This window comes from Taurulus bubalis (genome assembly GCF_910589615.1).
Source record: "Taurulus bubalis genome assembly, chromosome: 21".
NCBI lineage: Eukaryota > Metazoa > Chordata > Actinopteri > Perciformes > Cottidae > Taurulus > Taurulus bubalis.
This window is the reverse complement of record NC_136609.1, coordinates 10,970,281-10,993,259: the sequence shown is the minus strand read 5'-3', so window position 1 is coordinate 10,993,259 and position 22,979 is coordinate 10,970,281. Positions and strand designations below refer to the sequence as shown.

The window sequence follows — 22,979 nt, the reverse complement described above, 5'->3', positions numbered from 1 at the left end:
CTAAAACCAAGCACTGTTTGAAACAAGACTAAAGCGCCACTACAGCGACATGCTAACATGCTAACATGCTAACATGCTATTGTCCTGATGCCTAGCCGGTACAATAGGGTTCTGCATGAATGTAAATTCTCAGTATGATAACACGATGAGGGAAGCTTGAGTAAAACTGTGTAGACCTCAAAGCCCTCATTTGTCTTTGTGCCGCCTGCTCTGGATATCAGCTGAACCGGTGGTAGATTTTCTCCATCTGCCTGCAATGTTCACTCCTACTTTGTGTTTATCTATATACTGGTATGCAGGCTGAAGAGCGGCGTCCCTCATCCATCTCCAAGACGTGAGGAAATGAGAGCTTCAGCACGAGCGTGCACAACGTGAGGTGAAAACCATGTGTGCAAGTTAAAAGCAGTTTTGGCCATATTCAGATAAACTGTTACAGGGAGCTGAAGTACCTACAAGCAGGCTCTGGAGAAACATCTGCTGCGTTCAAATACCTGCATTCCAAGACTGAAAGGGATTTCTCTTGTAAAGATCCATTCAAGGGGAAGTTCGATTTGTATTTTGGATTTGATTAAACACAGAATATATGCCGTGCTATTTGTTTCCCCCAATCAAAGTGCGGTTTTAGACGTGTATGTACAGTATGTGGGTGGAAAAGAGACTTTAATCCAGTTAAAGAGCAAACAAGGTCCGACTGCGATGGGACATGAGGAGGGATGGGATACCACCGCGGGGTCAGGCTCCACCGCCACTGTGCCGTGTGTTGCTCAGCCATGTTCTAGCATGTTTTCCACATCGGAATATTGTGCACGTGAGACCGAGGAGAACCGAGAGGAGGAAGAGGAGGAGGAGGAGGAGGACAAGACGAGACTGTCGGGCTCCAGCTCCTGATGACTGACTGCCATCTGTATCAAGTGGAAACACACTGTGTCCAAATGGGGTCTGGGTTCTTTTCATGTAAGTTACAGTGACGTCACTCACGCATTTCCCGAAATGTCTTTTCTTCAAGCGACTATACTCACTGTGTGTTATTGCAAATGAAAAAGAGAGCAGACGTATTGTTCACGGCGCTTTATTTATTTATTGTGCTCAATTGTAAATATTGAATAGTAAACTTTGATGCCCTCTGACTTCCTTGTGATCATTTGGACATGTTTAAGCAGAAGAAAAAGACATTCCACTCCATGTTTGTTAGTTACTTATTTTATTGTTGTCATTGAGAAACCTTTACACGGTCAGACAAAATCGTACATAGCTCCCAAAGGCATGAGAGAACAACTGCAAAACACACGCCGATGGTACCAAGAACTCACGTCTGTGCCAAGGCACACAAAGATAGGAGAGGATTTTTAAAAACACTGCTTGACATAAACAAAACGTCTCTGGATTCTAGGAAGAAACGTCCCACCTGCCAAGAAACTACTGTTATCCTCGAAAGCACACAGACGAAGCACGAGACGATTATTGCATTTAAAGCCACTTTCAAAATGATTCAGGAGTTTAATTTAATGTAATTATTGAATTCACATTTTACGGATTTACTGTAATGCTGCAGACACGAGGTGTGATGGACCGTGCCGGTCAATCTTGGATGTATTGGGAGCTTTCGGACAAGACTCGGCCCGCTTTCACCTCCACCCGGATCAGCAGCCGGATCTTGGAGGTGGGGTCCGCTGCCAGGATGAGACCATCTCTGGGCTCTGGGGCTCGTGGCTTCTCGGTCAGGTGTTGCTTCTCTGTCAGGTGTTGCTTCAATGGCAGGTGTTGCAGGTGTTGCTTCTCGGTCAGGTGTTGCTTCTCAGTCAGGTGTTGCTTCTCGGTCAGGTGTTGCTTCAATGGCAGGAGTTGCTTCTCGGTCAGGTGTTGCTTCAATGGCAGGTGTTGCAGGTGTTGCTTCTCGGTCAGGTGTTGCTTCTCGGTCAGGTGTTGCAGGTGTTGCTTCGATGGCAGGGGAACGTCTGCGTGTAAGTAAGGACGTGGATTGGTTGTTTGTTTTTAGAAATCTGAGCGAAAGAGAGGTTTGATTTTAGCGGGAAAACAAACATGAATCAGCCATGAAAATGTTGATGTGCATGAAATAGATGCAGGTTTATTTTCTATAAAATCTTTTTGTTATAAGTATATCCAATGTGTGTTCCTCTCTACCTTCCTTGTCTTCCTCTTCCTCCACTACAGATTTCGTACATTTCACATTTTATTTTAAAGTTGCTAGTCAAAGGCGGACAAGCAGCCACTTTGTGCCCATTTGCTGCATTGCATTATGGGAACAAACATTAGTGGTTCCAAACCTGAGGGTCCAGATCCCCACAAGGGGAAGAGAAGACCAAGGGGGTCACAAAATATCTATATAATCTGACTTTCTTCCAAACTGTTTCTTTGTCTTGTAAATTACTGGATAATTAATCCATCTGAACAATGATTGGGAAATTGCAAAATGGTTCTCACCTCCGTTGCGCATGATGTGGTTCATTCTTCACAGAGATGGAGCAGAGACAGAGACAGATTAGTTATTTGGAGCTTTAATAACGCATGGTGGTACATGTGATAACGTTACCTCACGTACCTCTGCTCCTCGCCCTCCAGCAGCTTGCGGTAGGTGGCGATCTCGATGTCCAGGGCCAGCTTCAGGCTCATCAGCACCTGGTGCTCGCGGATCTGTCCCACCAAGTCTTGCTTGGCCCGCCTCAAGGCCTCCTCCAGCTGGCTGATGTCCTGCCGAGCCCTCTCCAGGATGTTGTCTCCTTCTGCCCTGGTGTCGACGATGTCCTTCATCAGGGACTCCTCCTAACATGGCATGCAGAGTGTGAAGAGAACATCAGCGGCTGAACGGATGGACTCTGGGAGCGTTTTATCCGTGTGATCACAACCTTTCTCCGGAGGGCCTCCAGGTCCCCGTTGAGCCTCTGGATGTGGCGCACCAGGTCTGAGATCTCCCTCCTTAAATCACGCACATCCTTCTCACGCTGCCCTACAGTTGACACCATGTCATCCATCTACGGAAGGGAGGGGGGCACATTACATTTCACCATGTCTGTTCGTAACTGGAGCTGGTTTAAGAGGGTCTTCCTTTTCCTCACCTTTTTCTGGTTCCACTGCTCGGCTTCCTCCCTGCTGCGGGCGGCCATGTTGACGTACTGACTCTCGACTGCCTCGATGATCTTGTCCATGTCCAGAGAGCGTTTGCTGTTGTCGCGTAGGACCACCGTCTCGTTTTGGATGTGCGACTCCAGCTCCTTGATCTCCTGCAGGGGGCAGACACGGGTACCACACGGTTCAACCGCTAAGCGTCAAACAGGGATGTACAACCAACAATGAAAAACACAATAAACCATGTGTTTACCTCATCATAGCCAACCCTGAGGAAGTCCAGTTTCCCCATCAGGTCTTCCAGCTCCAGAGCCAGATCGATTGTGTCCAAGTGACCTTCATCGACGTCCTGTTACACACAAACACATTAGAAAACAGAACAATACATTCATCAGTTGCCTGAAATGCTTTAAATGTACAAGAATGTACTTCAAACTTCATAAGAGACTATGTTTGGAAAAAGGCTGAATAATAAGCAGCATAAAAAACAGACGGCACCTTTTTCTTGATGATGAACTCGTTCTCCAGGTCAGCTTTCTTTATGAACTCTTCCTCATACCTGCAACCGATAGAAGGGGTGAAAAGTGAATTTGCTCCAATAATGACTCTTATGCTGTGGGACATTATCCTCCCCCTATTAAAGACACATTGAAAGTTAGTATATATAGTAATATAATATCTAGTATAGTTAGTCTATAGACCTCTTCTTGGTGTCGTCCACCTCCTCCTGGTTCTGGAACAGCTCCGCCTTCAGTTTGTCTTGGTCGTGGAGCAAGATCTGGATCTGCTGCTCCATCTCGTTCTCCAGATGCTTGACGATGTCATCGACTTTCCCCTCGTAGTCGCCCTGGTCCTTGAGGATCTTCAGCTTCGTGTCAAGCTTTTTGTTCTCATCCTCCAGGTGTTTCACCTAAGACAGAGACAGACACAGTAGTCCCTTTATTTAATGTGATGGGAGGAAATGCCATGTCTAAATAATACAGTATAAACTGGAGCTATTTGTGTTTTAAATACTCTAAATATGTAAGTTTAGCCCCACCTGCTGGCAACAAAATAGAAGTCTGGTTTATTATTACAAGTCTGCGCTTGAGGAAAACCAACCAAATCTTGGAAATACGCATGCGCAAAGCTGATTCCTGCCCTGCTGCAATTTGATGGATGTTTTGCCACTGTCGTCATTTGCTCGTATGACAGCGGTTATTTTATATATTTAAAGATAGTAACGGCAGTCACCGTGAACTACGTGGATTATCTTCTACACAGGACACATTTTAAAGTCCTTTTTTTTAAAAACTGGATTATAACCTGCGTGAAACTGTGAAATAATTTATACAATTGTAAAATAGTGTCATGTCTTTGCATCGGTGCAAAGTAATACTTTTTGTTCACCTAAAAACTGCACTCTGTATATATATATATATATATATATATATATATATATATATATATATATATATATATATATATATATATATATAGTTTTTACACAATGAACTAAACAACACTGAGTCCATAGTTCAGGTTACGTTGACTGACTGACAGCCCTCAGACCTAAAGGTATATCATCATCCACAAGGTGGCGTCCTACATTGTACACCTGAAGTGAGGCGAGCAAAAATGGAAATTATTCATGGCCTCCGGTTACCGAATTCATTTCAGCTGACAGATGTTGATATAAGTGAAGTTTTACAAATGTTATAACCTCAACAAAAGGCTTGTTGTGCATTCGAAATTGTTCTGAATCTCAGAATCTGAATCAGAACAGTTTATTGCAAAGTATGTTTCACATACAAGGAATTTGTCACGGTAAAAATTAGGAACATATACAATTACATTTACAATAGAATATACAATTAAAATAAAGTGCACAGACAAACAGATAACAGTTCTTTAATCAAGTTTACTGTAAGTGTAATGTAAAAGTGACAGGTGTATTTAAATATGAGGTATAAGGGATTGTCCTGATCTCTGTTGATGCGCGCGATCTTGTTCTGCTTGTACTGATTGTGACATTTAACGTTGGTTCAAATGAGTGAATGAACACACAAAAACAAAATAAATGACTAATTTATTTAAAAGAAAAAAAGAAAAATGCACAAACATATTGAATAAAATTAAGTAATTAGAATTGTTTTATTATTATAGCCCACCAAAAAAACTTGAAAAAGAGTGAAAAATGCCATTCATAACTCTATTGTTTAATATATAATATAGATAACGTCATTTTTTATAATAGCCTTTTATTTATTATATAGGCTAACCTTTTTTTGGTTGCAAATACATTATAATGAGCCTAACAGGAAATATCTTAATAAACCAATGAATTAATTTAGCCCAACTGTTCAAATTATTATTATGAAATAATACAAATGTAATTCACACACCTTGTCAATCAACTGGACGAACTTGTCGTTGAGTCCCACCATGTCGTCCTTCTCCCTGGATTTTCCCGACGCGTCGATCTTGTTGTTGGTCGGGAAGCTTTTGGCCGGCCCCGTGATGCCGGGGGAGTAGGACTGGCTGCTGTAATCTTTAGCTTTCGACATATTGCACAGCTTGTACCCGCGAGGTGAAACCCAGAAGCCGAGCAGGTGAGCCGTGAAGGTGCCAGCAGCTCCGCATCACCTGCTTTTAACGTCGACAAGGACCACCCATCCCCTCCCCAAAACTCTGCACGCGTCCAATCAAGAGAGGACAGGTGCAGAATAACAGTGAGGAAATAAATAAAAAAACGTGAAATACTTGAATTTTAAGTGTGAACCAGTTTATCCAGGAGTGGTGCGGGGCGCCCGGAGCCAATGGTTCAGCTCTGGGCGGATGCATGCGTAAAAACCAGGTATAAAACCCACCTGTCTCCATCGCACCCATCACCAAGTGGCTCTCCAGTCAGAAGCGCTCCTTGTGGTTCAGCTCCCTCTCATCCAGCAGCAGTCATGCCTTCAAACACCGCCTCCAGCATGTTCGGTGGAGCCGGGGGAAGAGGCTCCAGGGCGTCCGTGGCGAGCCTGCAGGGGCTGCGCAGCGTGCTGCGCAACGAGACGGAGAGAGACGCCGCTCCCGCCGCTCCCGTCGCTCCCGCAACACCCGCCAAAACCCCTGAGGATGCGGCTGTATCCGAGGCGGCTCCCGCGGACGACAAGCGGACACTGCGGGGTCTGAACGACCGGCTGTCCGGCTACCTGGGCAGGGTGAGGGAGCTGGAGAAGGAAAACAATGACCTGGAGAACGAGATCGATGGGATTTTGGCCAAGAGGAAGACACCCGAGGGGCGCAACTGGGATGAGACTGAGAAACCCCTGGATAACCTCAAGGCGCAGGTGGGTCATCGCGTGTCATTCTTACTGTATTTATTTCATTTTTGCATTCATAAATCAAAACATTGAATCCAAATAACGATATCCCTGTCGTGTCATGCATTCATCTTCTTAGATCAAAGACATCACCAAGGACAACGCCAAGCTGCTGCTCCAGATTGAAAACACCAAACTGGCGAATGAAGACTTCAAGAAAAAGTGAATCTCATGCTAACTTTTTATTCTTTGGAAAACATGGGCTCAGGAAATCAGGAGCCAAAAATCCAGATCACAATTCAGTCAACTTTATTTGTTTGGTTTGTGTGCAGGCTGGACGATGAGCTACAGGCAGAGAAAGAATTAGAGAAAGACCTGCAGGATCTGAAGAAGACCGTGGAGGACACCGACCTGAACCACAGGCAGACGCAGAAAGAGATCGAACTGGTGAAGGAGGAGCTGTGTCGCCTGCAGCAGGAGCACAAGGCGGTGAGACTCGAGACAAACGCACTTCGAGAACGTGTCACAAAAGTGCAGCGTGTGAAATCTGAGGCAAACGTGTTGCTCTCCTAGGAAGTGGACGCCCTGCGCGAGAAGGTCAAGGTCTCCGAGGTGAAGGTGGAGATGGAGTCTCGGGGGTCCGACCTGGCTGAGCTGGTCAACAACATCCGCCACCAGTACGACAAGCTCGCCAAGAAGAACCTGAAGGACACCGAGGAGTGGTACGAGAGCAAGGTGCGGAACAGGAGAGTCACAACGTTTTCTTCTCCTCTGTTCATCTCACTCATTTCCATCTCATTTCCCCTCCTCTCCAGTTTGAAAACATCAAGGTGGCCGAGGCCGAAAACAACGAGCACCTGAACGCTGGAAAGGCCGAGCTCAAGGAGCTGCTCGTGCAGAAAAGGTCTCTGGAAATTAAGATCCAGAGCTTCCAAAGCAAGGTAACAACACATAAAGTCTATTCAGGAGTTTGGAGACGCCTTTTTTTCCTCTCAACAATATTTCACATGTTTTCAAATAATGACTCTGCAGCAAAACTGATATTAGTCGTCCAGTAAACACCCGTCAGATCAAAGTCAGAAAGATGCCTGAGCATACCTGACCGGCCTGTCATTACCACGACAACCTGCTACTTTAAGAAAGACACGCTCCTCATCCGGCTCACTGCCACCTGGATGTGCTTCACAGAACAAACTGTGCCCCTTTTAAAAGGTCACAGACATGACCCCCCTCACTCTGTGTGCTGCTTTCAGATCTACAATCTGGAGGAGGCCCTGAATAACACCAAAATGGAGAACGGCCAGCGCCTGAGCCCCTTCAACCAGGCGATTCTGCAGCTGGAGGCGGAGCTGAAGGAGGTGCGGGCCCAGGTGGAGCGCCACGTGGACAACAACAATAACCTGCTGTGTGTGAAGATGAAGCTGGAGGCGGAAATGGACAACTACCAGCGACTGATGCAGGGCATCATCACTGACACTGAAAGGTGAGGACGGCGGCGAGTACTGACACATCTCAGGAGAAATGATACTCAGGATAGATAGTTACAACTATCAACGGTGATAGTTCAACAAATTGGGAGGTGGGCACCTATTGGCTTATTCATACCTGTTAGCATTCTCATCCTCCTCTTTCCCGACAGCTTGGACTTTTCTTTAGAAGAAGCGGTGCACAGCGGTAAGTTCTGGGTCTGGCCTGACAAATAAAAACTACACAAAGACTCCAGCGCGTGTTGGAAAAGTTTACCTCTACAAGACAGAAAGCTCGTCAGTCAGCAAGTTGACCTTCTTATTCGGCTTCTTTCACAAAAGGAAAAAGAAGGATTTGACCCCCTGAGCTGTAGATTTGAATTTGAATATTTGTTCACACCTTTAATATTCTGTTCAAATCCACAGCTTGGTGATGGCGCTACTGTACGTGCAGAGTTAAACTTGTAATGTCACCCACACATCAGCGCTTGAAGACGTTGCTTTGGGGAAACACGCCTGAAGACGTTCAGACCTTCTCTTCTGGTTTTGAGCCAGAAAGCAAACAAGCGTGTTTCCTGAAATGTCACACTCTTCCTCTAAAGCTGGCCGTGTCGCTTCACTCAACTGTTTCTGTCATGCTGCTTATAATCACGCACTATATTTTAACACAATGACATCATACATGTAATGATCAATCGCAAAAAAAAGAAGATATCATTTCTTTGTCCAGCAGAATTTCACACAGATTCAAGGAGAAATGAAGAACCAGCGGGATGCTAAACACACTTTTATCTCTCTGTTTCCAGATCAGCAAAAGCCTGACAATGAGGTGCCCAAGCAGCAGGAACAGGTGGAGGAAGAAGCCCTCGTGGAGCGAGAATGCTCCTCTGACAAATCCACTCCCCCCAAAGCCCCTGAGGAAGAGGAGGAGGAGGAAGGACCCCTCGTCGAGGACGAGAAGGTTGCTGTCAACAATGAAGCTGCTGCAGCTGCACCAAGCAAGAAGAAAAAGAAGTCCAAGAAGTCCAAGTCCAAAAATAAGAAAGATTCCTCCTCTTCTTCCTCCTCCTCCTCCTCCTCCTCTTCTTCTTCTTCTTCCTCCTCATCTTCTGACGAGAATGAAGATGAAAAGCCCAAAATTGAGGATGAAGTGCCTGAAACCTGCTCATAAAAAGCTTTTCTGTCACAAAGTATCATGAAAACTGTTTCCTGCTGTGTCTCACCTGTAAAGGTGCTATGAGGTCACCAATAAATACACATTTGATTTAAAAAGTGTTTAATTTTTTTTATTCTTCTATGAAGCTAGAAATATAAATGCATATGCTGTAATTATATTGATGCTCCTACTGGAGAGATTAGGATTTACAGATTATGATTTCCATGTGAAGAAATGACAAATACTTAATAAACAAATCTGACAAAATGCCACGGTCAGGTGAACATTTAAAATCACCGTAATGTCATTAGCACCATTCATTAGTAGGCATTTTTATTTCAATGGTTGTAATAAAATATATTTTACTATATTAAAATAAAAGTCCCAAAACCAAGTTAGAAAGCCATTCAAACCAAAGTTGAGTATTTCCAATATACAAGGTCTATGCAATTTCTTTGATAAGATTTCTTTATTTTTTTTTTAAACATTAATATTTTCAAAGGAAGTAAACATGATGAAGCAAATCAACAAGGACAACATATTCTATGTGCCATGAAGTGGTGGAGAGAAAAGGACAGAAGTGTTTTTTTTTGTAAGAGTGATTTATTTTATTTTTTCAAATGACAATGGTACAGACGACATGAAAGCACAGAGAGGGAGGAAAGAGGGATTCAATCATCCAATGCTGGACATTGCATGGTGAGGGTTGAGGGCAAGCAAGAGTACCAAATGGAGTAAAAGATATCGTATCAAAAATTTCAATTCGTTTTCATATATATATTTATATAGGACTAATAATTCTCTTTAACTATGCAAAGCAGGGAATGCCCATGTTTCCGTTTATCTTGAGCCGAGGCCTTCCCGAAGTAGAGCCGGAAGTAGAGCCGGCAATAAAAAAAAAAAAAAAGGAAGAAGGAAAAGACTGGACATGTATTTGGGGGCTGGGCATTGAGAGGAGTCCGGTCCGATGTGGCGTCGAGTCTCAGTGGAGGGAGTTTGGGCTCGTGTCCATGAGGGGTCGGATTTCTCAGGTGGGGGTGGAGGAGGATCAGCCTCAGCGGGAGAACGTTTTTCCACTAATAAATCAAACAAAGACACCAAACAGGTTATTGTCTTCCCCGGTACTGCCCACAGACATCAAACCCGCGAGGCGGAACCAAAGTTTGTTGGAACATCAAAACATTATTTTTTGGCTGTCACATAAGCATAAAACTGCCGGACAATTATGGTGTCATTTAATCTGCCAATTCCTGAGCCGATAATCTCTCTCTAAAAATTCATGCAAAATGTTTTTCCCTCTTCGTGTGTGTGTGTGTGTGTGTGTGTTTCTCCGATTGTTGAGGTTACACGTTAACCTTGGAACAAAGACTCTCTTTGCTCTGACCGTTTATATTTCACAATCATTTCTAAAAGTTACAAGGCTAAAAAAATAGGTTGGAGGTTTTAGGAAAAGAACAGAGAACTGTAAAAATTCCTCCCCGACTCACTTCAAACACGGCAGAAACATTGTCGGCAAACAGTCACACCTCAAAAACACACAAAGCCGTGTCTGTTAAATCTGTTAAATCAACCTGAAGTAAGAAACACCCTCCAAAAAGTGGCATTGCATCTCATAACTCGATGAGGAAAGCCTGAATCTGAGCAGAGGTACGTACGAGATGGTCTTCATCTCCTTCTTCTCGGCGTCGGGTCGGGCGCGGTTCAGCACCTTGAGGAAGTCTGACGTCTTGGCCCTCATGCGTGTGTGAATGTAGGCCTTCGGAGGAAAGGAGATCGGATCAGGAGATTCTCAGAGAACAAACAAACATAGTTTGATTGACATTGTTTCTTTATCTCACACAAAGATGCACTTACAGATGAAGATGAAACTGGTTCTTTTTTGTGCCAAACAACACATTCCATTACCTGGAGATCAGGTGTTTTGAGATAAGTGACAGACACTTCTGCTTTCGGTTCTATATTCCTGGGTATTTCTGAGCCGATGTAATCTTTTCGTATCTTCAAAACACAGAATTCGTGCGATATGTTTTTCCATCTACGAAACTCACAAACATGACGATCGCATGAGGAGATTCTGAGTCTGACGGATGGCTTTGAAGTCTCATTTTGAGTTGTAGCCTTTGTTTGATCTCACCTGTGTCTGGGCTTTCTATTGTGTAGAAGGTTTTTGAAGGAGGATGGAACGTACCATTACGGAGGTCTTTATGACTCGTGTGTAGCCTGTGATTAAAGCAGACTTTAGTGTTCGACAGGTGCCTGCTTAATATTCGTTAAGCAACGCTGGAGCCTCGAGCGTCAGTTATCATCTCATGAGCTTCAAGCGTAAAGGGATGAAACACACTGACTGCAGCACTTTTTGAAGTTGCGCAAGTGAATCCCACATTTAGAGCCAAGAAACTACAGAAAATAGAACGTTGATTATGTAAAATGTCTAATTTGAATATCAGAAAGGTGGTTTGCTCCGGTTACATCAGAGCTTAACATTTGCGTGCACTCTGCTCCAAAGAGAAAATACCGACAGAACATACGTGTTTTTAAATCCTTGAAAGAAAGAAAACTTGTGGTGGAGCTGCACTGACCTTGGAGCACTTTATGTGGTAGTGCAGGTAGTCCCTGAAGGTGTGGATGAGGTTGATGGTGTTGTCTCTGGCATTGGCATTGGTGTGGCGTGGGAACAGGACTGAAAACATCCAATCAGAGTAAACACATCAGAACCAAGTTAGCAGATAAGTAAAAAATAAGGACAGCCGTGGAGCTTCAAGACAACGCTGGTGTACGGACCAAAGGTGATGTATCCAATGTTGTCCCCCACAGCGGCGTCTGTGTCCTTCAGCTCCAGCGGGGGCTCCCTGTGGCTGAACAGCACCTGGGGGGCCGTGTGGCTGGCTCGCCGACCCTCTTTGAACTCCTACACACCCAACAGATACGTGGACAGGTGTTGTAGTAAAACACAACACGAGTGGTACAGTACAGTGACTAGTTATACGACAATAAGTTTTATCCATGACAAAATTCAAAAGGAAAACGTGAGCTTAACAGCAAGGAAGGAAAGCGGTTCAGCTCTTAAGATTAGCTTGTTAGCTGCTTAGCTTGTTGAGTTAGCGCCAGGCTGCTGGAGCTAATGTGATCCTAGAAGGTACGCTAGGCTACTTAGCTAACTTAATTAATCAGAACATAAATAAATAAGCTTTCAGCTAATAATGAGAGCGCCACGCAACTTAATATTAGATGACTCTTTAGTACTATTTCAACATATTAATGCTACGCTCATGTAGCTCAACAGCAAGGAGCAAGCGGTTCAGCTCTTAAGATTAGCTTGTTAGCTACTTAGCTTGTTGAGTTAGCACCAGGCTGCTGGAGCTAATGTGATCCTAGAAGGTACGCTAGGCTACTTAGCTAACTGAATTAATCAGAACATAAATAAATAAGCTTTCAGCTAATAATGAGAGCGCCACGCAACGTCATATTAGATAACTCTTTGCTACCATTTCAATACATTAATGCTACGCTTATGTAGCTAATGGACGCCGAACAGAGAGGAACTCAGGAGTGTTTCTAGTTAATATTGGCTTTTAATTCCAGGGTAAATGTAGTGGACTAGCTTGCTGCAGTCTCATATAACCTCACTGCATTTCCTCCTTGACTTTATGTGCATGCGGCCTCACACACCTGCATGAAAACTTTGCCGATGATGACATCGTCGTCGTCTTTGAACACCGTGCTGAACACAACCGTCACTCTGTCTTTCTTGGCCTCCAGATACCTGAAAAGAAGAAGAAGAAAACATTAGGCTTTAAAAGCTTAATCCTGTGAAGCCTACAACACATTTCCCGTTCAGAAGAGTCCATCCAAAGGACTGCAAATAGCATTTTTAGCTGTGTAACATCAAAGGTCTTATAATCAACCTGTTTTCATTTCATTCTTTTATTCATTACTAGGACAGTACATTATTTTATATCCACAACTCCTCATAAACATTAACATTCATTTCACACGGTCACATCTCAGGTGATAAACATGCAGGTGAATTTGCATTTACATGGACTCGTCCTCTCTGTAGTGGACCACGGCCCTCTTCTCGCCCTCTTTGCCCTCTTCCTGGAACTTGAAGTACTTTTCGAACACCGAGGCGAAACAGTTCCTCTTGAGCATGCCGGCCTGGTGGACAAGCTCGTCTTTATTGGCCGGTAGCGCGTCCAGGTCGTAGATGAGGGACACGTTGTAGCCTGGGAGGAAACCGATTAATTAAAGATTGTACAAAATAAACAGAGTAATGCCTCATTGGCAGCCACTGCGTTTTCTTTTCACAGATGCATATTAAAAGGAACAAGTAGGAATGAGGAACAAAGTGGAAGTTAACCATCTATCAATCTCAAGCAATCAGTAGCTTAGTGAGAACTTACCATCCTCTGCTGAAACCAGGAAATTCCCATAGACCCGCTTGAGCAGCTGTAATTAAAAACATGACCTTTTATTTTCAGCTCACTTCTCGAAAACACAGAAAAAAAACACGACACAAAAAGGCAAAAATAATATGAACATCAAGAGCAAAATCTTAGTTCACAGGAAACAAGATTGAATGAATGCGGCAGAACAGGACTCTTGGAGTTTAAAAAAAAAAAAATCTGATGTAAGAATGTGTATATTGTGCAAGACAAAGCACTTAAGGTGCTTCTTTGATGCGAGAGCAGAGAGCGGTCCCGAGATGATTCGGCGCCATCTTTTGATTGAACCGATGCTTTCAAAGTCGTATTTCTCTCTCTCAAAATTATTCATACTCAACATCAATAACATGAACAATAGGTAGAGCGTGGAGGAGGAAGGAGGTGGTGATTTCACAACACGGGCCTCCTCTCTAATGGGTACCTGTCAGCGTGAAATGAGGTAGCCTTAGCGGGAATATGCAAATCTAACTCAGCTATGGCGACAATGGGTCACCGAAGGTCAACAAAAGACAGAGCGCCGAGTACAATGATCTTCCTCTTTTTAATCCGAGCAGCAGAGCTAACCGCCTCAAATGAAGAAGAAGATGGGAATGTGTGAGAATAAAAGGAGCCCTCTCCCTCCTCCCTCCCCGACTGCTTTCTAAATAAGACTTTTCACAGCCTGAATAACTGAATGTAACACTGCCGAACCATTCACTTATCCCTCCGCTCCTCGGTTTTAGGGAACAAGGAGGGAAGCTGTTGGACGGCAGCCAAGACACACAAACACAAACACACACACACACACACACACTCACACACACACACACTCACACTCACACAGTGGCTGGTGCTCGCAGTCAGCATTTCCTCGCCTGGGGTGAGTCACACAAACTCACTTCCTGTTTCTACCAGAAGCCTCGGCAGCTGCTTTCTTCCTTACATGGCAACAGAGCTCTTGTGGTGGAGGTGTGTGTTGGTGCGTGTGCGTGTGTGTGTGTGTGTGAGCGCAGATAGCAATCAAGACCTCGTACTGCTTTAAAAAAATACTTTATCAGCTCAAAATTGACAGTAAACCGGTTGGTGAATCCTGCCTGGACGTATTGGTGACAGTGTTTGTTGATTGTTGCAGCAGAGCGTGTTCATACGATGCTCTGAAAGAAAATTGTAATCACGAGTATATAATGAAGCACCTGTTGACCTCTGCGTGACCAATTTATTTTCGGCACGCTTTTTTAAGATTTTTAAACTCAGATTTAGGACCGAAAAGACAAGAACATTTCACCGTATGAAATACGAGCGCATAATTTCAGACACTTAAAGAGTTTTTTTCCAGCACTTGCAGACCTGGTCTGTGTTACTTTTGTTTAGACAGTGTGTAAAGTGTGTGAATTTGAAACCGCACATAACTGAGCATTGGTGGGGCCCCGTTTCTGTCTGGGCAGGCCCAGAGGAAAAAGTTAAGTTGTGTGTCGTACCTCGTCGGCCCCATGCTCCTGCAGCTCCTTGTAGAACTTCAGGGAGATGCTGACCATCACTTTGGTCTTTTCCCCATTGGGGTTGGAGATGTGGTACAGGACGCCATCGAAATCTGCAGCAGAGATGACCAATAAACACGTATTCTGCCATCTTAATTAGAAACCTCAGCACATGCACGATTATTTTTGGACAATTTCACATGTGATTACTGGCAGGGCTGAGCATGTGCAACAGGTTGATTGCATAATAGGAAGATCTTCCAGCAATAGCCTTTAAACGTCATCTATATATCTATATAGATATATATGATAACTCAGTAGATGGAAAATTCTAATCTCGATAAGATGCCACCATAGTCTCACCTGCAAACGTCACATCCAAGGCCTCTGGCTTGGTTCTGCAAGAGAGAATAACATTAGGAGATGCATGAGGCATAAAGAGAATGCAGCCATACGTTGTTGAGTCAGATATAGTTTAATTATAGCATTCTTTAATTATTTTATGACCAATCTATAAAATGCTAATTAAACCATTGGGAAAACCTGAGAAGTATTTATTCTCTGATTTCAAGCAAACACAGTCTGTGTTTACTGATGTGAATTGTCTGTCCAACATCTTTAGAAAAGCACCATACATATTGATATTTCAGTAAGATTTTCTAAAATCACTGACAATCTCGTCTTTTCTTAATCCAGCAAAACACTCTTCAGATGCTGTAACCACAACACTGGTACGTGGATATCTTTAGAGGTGGAGGAGCAGCAGCGTGTTCAAACTGCACGCTCCAAGAAGCTGCAGAGACTTGACGCAGCTTGACGACAGGAATGCGGAAGCTGGGGAGAGAGAGAGCCGCTGGTTGGCTACCAAGTAGCCGCTAACTGATCCTACAGAGCCGTGGAAAGCAAATATGTAGTTTATATCGAGTGGAAACACCAACTCCAATACAACAATAGCAGCCCTGTGTTGTGACACTGTGGTTGACGGTTGATGGCGCGGTGAAGGGACACCGGATATGACGTGTTTTTGTTCTCCTTGACAGACCTGATGTGTCAACAACTGTACTTCTTAGAAAATGTATTTCACTGGCTGTGAATCACGATTTAATCCCCTGGGTTATGCATATAAAAGGATTAATGAAATGGCTAGCCGAGTTAAAAATAGGTATTTGTGGTTTGACATCAAGACAACCGACATTGTGACCTCCATTAAATAAGAACATAACCATAAACACGTTTTATTTTCCATTTGCCAGGTAAACGGTAGACAAATAGCCTCGAACACTCAATTAGTATTCTTACACGGTCTCTGGAGGAACAGCGAGGGGAGATTCAATTACCGGGGTCACAAATTGTGGCACAACACCACCCCGGGCAGACACACCCAGCTGCGGGCAAACCGGGGAAATCGAGATATTTCACAATGTATTTGGGCATTTTCAACCACAAACACGAGTGAGTAGCAGGCAGAAGGTTACCACCGGCCTCTGGAGCCCACTTCCTGCTTCGTGCTATGCAGCCATTACCTCCAGTAAACCGCTACAGGGGGAGCTAGCTGATGCTAGCGCCGCTAGCCAGGTGTAACAATGATTTCTCACCCGTTGGATGCGCCGTCGAACTTCAACGACAGCGTCTCCTCAATAATACGGTTATTGATTTCTAACAGGATCATTGCAGCGGACGCCGGTGTCGAAGAAAAAGGGGGAAAGATCGGTGCTATTTGGTGGGATTAACCTCTTTGTGTCAAATTCTGCAAATTTTTTCCTGCCTTGACAGATCAGACCGCTTCCGTCGAGGCTCCTTCCGCCTGTCGCTTCCGCGTATTTTACACTCAGGACCCCAGAAGACGAGGGCGCCCGCGATGTTGCCTGTCTAATAACATCGTAATGACGATATTGCTAATTTGTGGTAGATTAAATGGTAAGAAACGGACCTGTGATTTAGTGCATGACGGAGATTCGCTATTTACCTGTGATCAGTTTTGCATTGAACAAATGTCCAAATATACAACGTATGCAATGCAAACACATACATAGTTCTTATATAACATTGAATTAACTATCATTAATCACCTTATCAACTGAAGGTATCAGGATTATTAAAAACAATGTCATAATTATTTAGAACAGGTTTTACAGAGACGCTCTTAAAATAATAATGATTATTGCAATAGAATTTATATTAACATAGTTTAGTTTATTGTGTTGTACTTTAATTTTTTACAACGACCTCATATGTTTATACTTGTAAATGAGTACTGTTTTAAGGTTAATAAGATGAAGAATGTTTCATGTTATTCTTCTCTAACATAATAATTATGCTGCAATTGTGCAGCACAAGGAGAGTGTTTGAAAATGTATTTATGTGGGTTCGTATTGAATCTATAATTTCAGTCATCTGTGTTTGTGAAACTCCACTGAAATAAACAAAGTGTAAACCCTTTGCGGATCATTTAGATAACTCTTATTTCCTTTTTTTTAAGAGTAAGTCATATCACATCAGCAAGTCTGAATTACCAGCCAAGAATGTGGGCAACTGCCCCAGATTACTCCAAAAGCAATGTGTTCACTTGTTTTTTTGTAATTTGATTTCCTCGATCCAAATTGGTTTATTCACACTCGATACTGACACAGATACATACCTCTGTGGTTCTTGCCTGACAGACAAAAACAAAGTCAGAATAGTTCCTTTTACATGATAAGTATGAGGTGTAAATTTAAACACAGGCCTCAGTCCATTTACAAGGTATGTCAAAACAACTGTCAGTAATGGCTGCACATTCTGTCACGACATTCTCATTCAGTTGAGTGCTTTTGTTTTTTTTAAAAGAAGTTCAGGATTGTAATAAAATAACTACTGTGTTGGCATTGTCCAAACATGAAGAAGACACTTTCATGTAGAAACATCACACAGTGTTCAGTCACTGATGGGTTCCCCAAAACTCACCTGCACCAGCTGGTGCATGAGTATTAACAATATAATAATGGCCTTTATGATTATATTTAAGTCACAAGTGGAATTCCTGATGAACGAGTACTTTTACTTAATTTTGCTGATTATATTTTTGTATGAATGCAGGAGTTTACTTGGAGTGGAGCATTGTAACAGTGCTTTATTACATTATTAAATAAAAACAAACCGCTGGGAGGACGTCAGGGTGGTGACAGCAGAATAATGCTCCAAAAGCAGACAGACCCTTGTCAAATAAAAAACTCATAAAAAAGTGTTATCTTATTGAAAAACACATAGATACAGCCCCACTCCCAACATACACTAAATTCCAAGCATAGCTTAATTTTAACAGATTGCAGCTTTTATATTTTGAAGAATCATTCCAGTGTTGCTTTAGACACAACAATGTTGATACCGTTGATAAAATGAATAATAGACAAGCCAGTATTTCCTTTTCTTTGTATTGACATTTCCAAAGAAGGACGCACACAACTTGGCACGATATCTTAACTTCCAAAGAACAGGCACGACCCTGCCAAGTTTCACTATCGTTCTTTTTTATTTTTTACAAAAGAGCAAAAACTATAAGAAACAACTCAAGAAAACACAAAAACAACACAGATATTAACTTTTGCTTCAAGCCTTTTTCTGTCATTGTTTTTCTGCTTTTATTTTCTTAATGCCGTTATTACTATTGATCCAGATATTGTACCACAGTGACCAGAAACCAAGAACAGGTCAGTCTCGTTGGGGGACTTCCTCGCTACCTGAGGGATGCTGGCACCAACACTGTTCATTAGTGGCGTGGTGCCTTTATGTCTCAGTTGTGTGACGGGGCAGTGAAGCAACACAACAGTATGGTGATTATTGAGCCTGGGATCTCTCAGGGCCTGAATGAAGTGATTGATGGAGTCAAAGGGGAGGAAGAGGAGACACCTTTGAGCCTGGATACATATTTGTCTTTACTTTAAGATCGAGCAGAGGAAGAGGAGGAGGGGTGTCAGTGAAGCCTTTCTATGAGCTGCGTCCCCTGTCATTACTGATGTGTGGTTATCATTTTTCTCTGCATGCTCACCTACGCTCAACAAACTAACCCACATACCAACGAGCTGAACAAGATGCCTGGCAGCTGACTATTTGTTGATTGTAGATGATGTGACAAAACGGGGGGAAGGATGCTGGACTTTCACAACAGCATGAGTGAAAACAAAATGTTTAATTTCCAGAAAGTCTCACCGCCGACACCCCGATCTGCTGATTTGTAAAACCCCTTACCAAACACCTCTCATTGCCCAATGACTTGCAACAGGGTCCCATCACATGTCATCACTTGTTCTGAGACAAAGACGTAACTTTCTCGACTGCATCAATCAGTTTACAACATCTGAGTCCATGAAGGATTTTTTTTCTGCTTTACTATTATCACAAATGTGTCTTTTTTCAAAGGTGGAGCTTTATTTTAGAGGAAAATATCATTATTTGTAGACATGCAAAGTGTTATTGCGGTGAGTTTGTGAGCATAAAAAGGCTCACTTTGTTATAATGAAATGGGACCAATTTATGTTCCCTTTTTAAAATCATTAACAAGTACAAACCACGGGTTCACACTCAAGATTTTATTATCTCTTGCTTCATTTTATGGATATTTATTTCCTATGCTTTTTTGTAATCAGCGCTTGTATAACTATGTATTCCTATCAGTCTAATAGCTGAATGACAAAGCCTCACAATTTTAAAAAGAAGCCATCAGCCATCATTTGTTTAATTATTTACACCTGTGCTTCCTCTATCGCAGCCAAATGTCAAAATCTCTTCTGCAAAAGCATTTGATGACGCAGACACGTGAAGCAACTTATTGGGGAAGGAAACCGGACATTGGGCCAACTCTCCATCATTTTTTTTTACAAACACTTAAAGGGATGCTCATTAGCACAGATTCACTTGGGTGTTGAGTTCTTGTCATCTTGAAAGGAAGCTCCAGCAAAGCCAGAAGGTGAGCGTCTGAGTATGTATGTGCGTATTAAAAGGAGATTGTGTAACTTTAAAAAAGATGAATAACCCAACATTCTTGGTAAAAAGATGTTGCATTGATAAATAATAAAAAATGAAAAGTTTCTTGGTCTGGTATGACCAGGAGCTCATCATGGCTCACGCTAACGGCAAACCTCAGTACTCGTCTCTACTGTTTCTCTCCATGTAGCTTGTGGTCACATTTTAAAGCGACATAATTGTGGTAAATAGCTATTTGTAATGTTTGACGCTTGAAAAAGTAATACCATGCATCCTCTTGCTGCAGCTTCCTCTTCTTTTTAAGTGTACTTTTGTAGCATAATTGCATAAAATCGTATACCAGTATTCATCTTTTTTTCCACTCCATAGCCATGAAGTACACCTTGTCCCTGGACGATGTGAACTATACCATCCCCGAATACGACACGCCCTACGTTGTGGATCCAAAGACGTTACCATGTGAGATAACACCGCTGGCTCCGACAGCAGCTTTGACCATCTGTGTCCTCCTCATAGCCATCTTTTTACTGGCAATACCAGGGAACCTGTTGGTGGGGTGGGTGATCGGCACCAGCAAACAGGCGCTGACTCCTTCGGATGTGTACTTGTTTCACCTGACGTTAGCAGACGGTCTGATGGCCCTCACGATCCCATTCTGGGGCGTGGCCCTGATTAAAGGATGGATCTTTGGAGACTTCCTGTGCAAGCTCCTCAGCCTCGTCATCGAGGCAAACTTCTACACCAGCATCCTCTTCCTGGCCTGTATTAGCGTCGATCGCTACCTGGTGATTGTGCGCGCCAGCGAGAGCCTCCGGAGTCGCCAGAGGATGTGCAGCTGGCTCCTGTGTGCAGCAGTGTGGGCCCTTGGTTGGGTCCTCGCTCTGCCCGCGCTCTTCAACGACGCCACCAAGCTCAACTCAGAGAGGATGATTTGCACCGAGACCTTTGACATGGGCAGCGCCTCCTCGTGGAGGAATGCCACGCGCGGGTTCCGGCACATTTTTGGCTTCTTGCTCCCTCTGCTGGTCATGGTGATCTGCTACAGCATCACCACCGCCAGGCTGCTGCGCACCCGCGGCTTCCAGAAGCACCGGGCCATGAAGGTGATCATAGCCGTGGTGATTGCGTTCCTGCTGTGTTGGACGCCGTACCACATGACCTTGATGGTGGACACGCTCCTGAGGGCCGACGTCATACCGTACGGCTGCGCTCTGAGGAGGTCCGTGAACTTGGCTTTGGTTATAACGAACAGCCTGGCTCTGCTGCACAGCTGCATCAACCCGGTCCTCTACGCGTTCGTGGGCGAGAAGTTCAGGACCAGAATGACCCAACTGGTGCGGAGGAGAGCCAGACAGGAGAGGATGTCGGGGTCCAAGTTCAGCAGGTCGACGTCTAACACTTCTGAAGGCAACGGAGCTGTTCTCTGAAACTGGAATAGACTTTTGAAAATATATTTTTTTAATCATTGTCTCTTTTTTGTCTAAGATAGATAGAAAGTTATTTCCATCTGAAGGCCGAACAACCTTGATTTAGAGTCGCTAATTCTCTACTTTTGATTTGTGGTGCGCTGCTGCCATCTATTGACTTTCCTGTTGTCTTCATCCACATCTCCAATTTCCATTTTCCTTGCTCAAGAATTGACCAGTATTTGGATTTTAGATGTGTTTTTAGAGCCTTTAAAGCTTGGGCTGCATGTATTGCAGAATTCAAGCCTTCACTCTTGACAGTGTTTTTAATCGTCCAGCGGATATTTCTGTGTTTATTTATGTATATATGCTATTACATAAGTTTGTATAAACTGTAAATACTGCTTTTTCAGTAAACGTGCAAATGCTATTCACATTTCAAGTGCTGACAAGTTCATCATTACAAATAAAAAGCTTTGCAATACTTCCTGCATTGGCTGATTTAATCTTATAGACCTGTGGTTATAGTTTAGGGTCATCCTGACCTGACCAATAAAGCTTTTGACGAATCAAAATACCGACATTGTTGACAAACCTGCAAAAGATAACGATATGAAGATGCTGGAAATGCACAACAATCAATTTTACACTTTGGCTTTTCATAATCAAGACAGAGAGTTCATTATTGAGCTTGAAAACAGTAGTTTACAAGGTTTATAAGGTCAAGAATGAAGTTCATGGCAGCCTGCTCGCTAAAACCACACAAATCCAGGAAGAGGAAGTTATTTCAGAAATCACATCCGTTAAAATGAATTGAGTTGCAAAATAATTTAGAGGACATGTATAAAATAAAAGCAAAGGTAGTGTTTGTTAAATCAACGCAGAAATGGTTGTACAGGTCAGCAGATGTCTATTTCTCGAAACTAGAAAAGTCCCAAGCCAAATACAATACTGCAGTTGAATATTGAGGGGACTGTTATTGGTGATAAAAAAGGATATTTCAAAGTGTTGTTATACTTATTCTAATTTATACAAAACTAAGTTTAATTGGGATGCCTTGTCACCTTTAAAGAAGCCTACAATAAATTCAGTTCGTTTTACCAGCGTTGACGCAGCAGTGAAACCCCCGAACTACATTTCCCAGAAGTCAGTGCGACGAGAGAAGAGCGGGGTAGTAAGTGAGCTACGCGCTGCAGACACGCACTTTCACGAGGTAAGTTATGCGCTTAACGTCAATTCATTTTCGTGTACCCTAAAAATGATATATATTTAGATTTGGTGCTTTCTTAATAGGAAGCTCGCGCGCTGTGAACGCCACGCGGGCTGTCAGCTGCTCGCGCTAAGCAGTGTGTCATGAATGTCTCTGCCAACAAAAGCAACACGAGTGCGTTGTTGTTTTAACTCGTATATACTGTTAGCACGCCTGCTAGCTGCGCTATAACGTCGTGCACGTGTCGTAAACCGCTGTGAAGGTTTCTGTGACGCAACGAGCCGACCAGGTGCAGCACAGCACAGCTAGCTGGCATGCTAGCTCTGTGCCCTGTGCATGGGTTGTGTAACTTATTTGCATTGCTCCTAAATATCTAGAAACATACCTGTGATTCACGTGCATGTGATTCATTAGAAAGCACCACTACTTAGACAGATTGCATGCATTATTTATTATTGGAAATTAATTTTTTCATTTAATTTGTCATACTGTTATATGTGTAACCA

At 43.2% G+C, this 22,979-nt stretch overlaps 4 protein-coding genes across 4 annotated transcripts; 2 read left to right on the top strand and 2 right to left on the bottom strand.

The window, feature by feature from the left end:
• Positions 1 to 1,578: 1,578 nt before the first annotated feature.
• On the bottom strand, positions 1,579 to 5,630 carry LOC306753041 (keratin, type II cytoskeletal 8-like; the record flags this gene model as incomplete). The annotated part of the gene is made up of 9 exons (XM_079236872.1): positions 1,579 to 1,955; positions 2,443 to 2,468; positions 2,561 to 2,781; positions 2,865 to 2,990; positions 3,075 to 3,239; positions 3,338 to 3,433; positions 3,583 to 3,643; positions 3,786 to 3,994; positions 5,469 to 5,630. The coding sequence occupies 9 exons, from the start codon at positions 5,628 to 5,630 to the stop codon at positions 1,579 to 1,581; spliced, it is 1,443 nt and encodes a 480-aa protein (XP_079092998.1).
• A 387-nt stretch (positions 5,631 to 6,017) lies between these two features.
• On the top strand, positions 6,018 to 8,784 carry LOC306752893 (keratin, type I cytoskeletal 18-like; the record flags this gene model as incomplete). Its single annotated transcript, XM_079236722.1, has 7 exons — positions 6,018 to 6,401; positions 6,514 to 6,596; positions 6,707 to 6,863; positions 6,948 to 7,109; positions 7,190 to 7,315; positions 7,628 to 7,857; positions 8,647 to 8,784. The coding sequence occupies 7 exons, from the start codon at positions 6,018 to 6,020 to the stop codon at positions 8,660 to 8,662; spliced, it is 1,158 nt and encodes a 385-aa protein (XP_079092848.1). The 3' UTR covers positions 8,663 to 8,784.
• An 801-nt stretch (positions 8,785 to 9,585) lies between these two features.
• On the bottom strand, positions 9,586 to 16,690 carry arpc2 (actin related protein 2/3 complex, subunit 2). The gene is made up of 10 exons (XM_079236721.1): positions 16,494 to 16,690; positions 15,262 to 15,296; positions 14,899 to 15,011; positions 13,400 to 13,445; positions 13,036 to 13,222; positions 12,666 to 12,759; positions 11,778 to 11,904; positions 11,576 to 11,676; positions 10,652 to 10,752; positions 9,586 to 10,072 (listed from the first exon to the last, which is right to left on the bottom strand). Exons 1-10 carry the CDS (start codon positions 16,565 to 16,567, stop codon positions 10,051 to 10,053), a joined length of 900 nt encoding a protein of 299 aa, XP_079092847.1. The 5' UTR covers positions 16,568 to 16,690; the 3' UTR covers positions 9,586 to 10,050.
• A 3,538-nt stretch (positions 16,691 to 20,228) lies between these two features.
• Positions 20,229 to 21,284, top strand: LOC306753040 (C-X-C chemokine receptor type 1-like; the record flags this gene model as incomplete). The annotated part of the gene is made up of 1 exon (XM_079236871.1): positions 20,229 to 21,284. The coding sequence occupies one exon, from the start codon at positions 20,229 to 20,231 to the stop codon at positions 21,282 to 21,284; it is 1,056 nt and encodes a 351-aa protein (XP_079092997.1).
• Positions 21,285 to 22,979: the final 1,695 nt, after the last annotated feature.

Bases quoted from the DNA above. Each gene is read 5' to 3' on its own strand.
- arpc2 (XM_079236721.1), bottom strand. From the start codon at position 16,567: ATGATCCTGTTAGAAATCAATAACCGTATTATTGAGGAGACGCTGTCG. The intron at 11,677-11,777 runs GTCCGTACACCA...GGATGTTTTCAG, and splicing joins CATTGGATACATCACCTTTG to TCCTGTTCCCACGCCACACC. The intron at 10,073-10,651 runs GTACGTACCTCT...TTGATTTATTAG, and splicing joins AAGGAGATGAAGACCATCTC to TGGAAAAACGTTCTCCCGCT.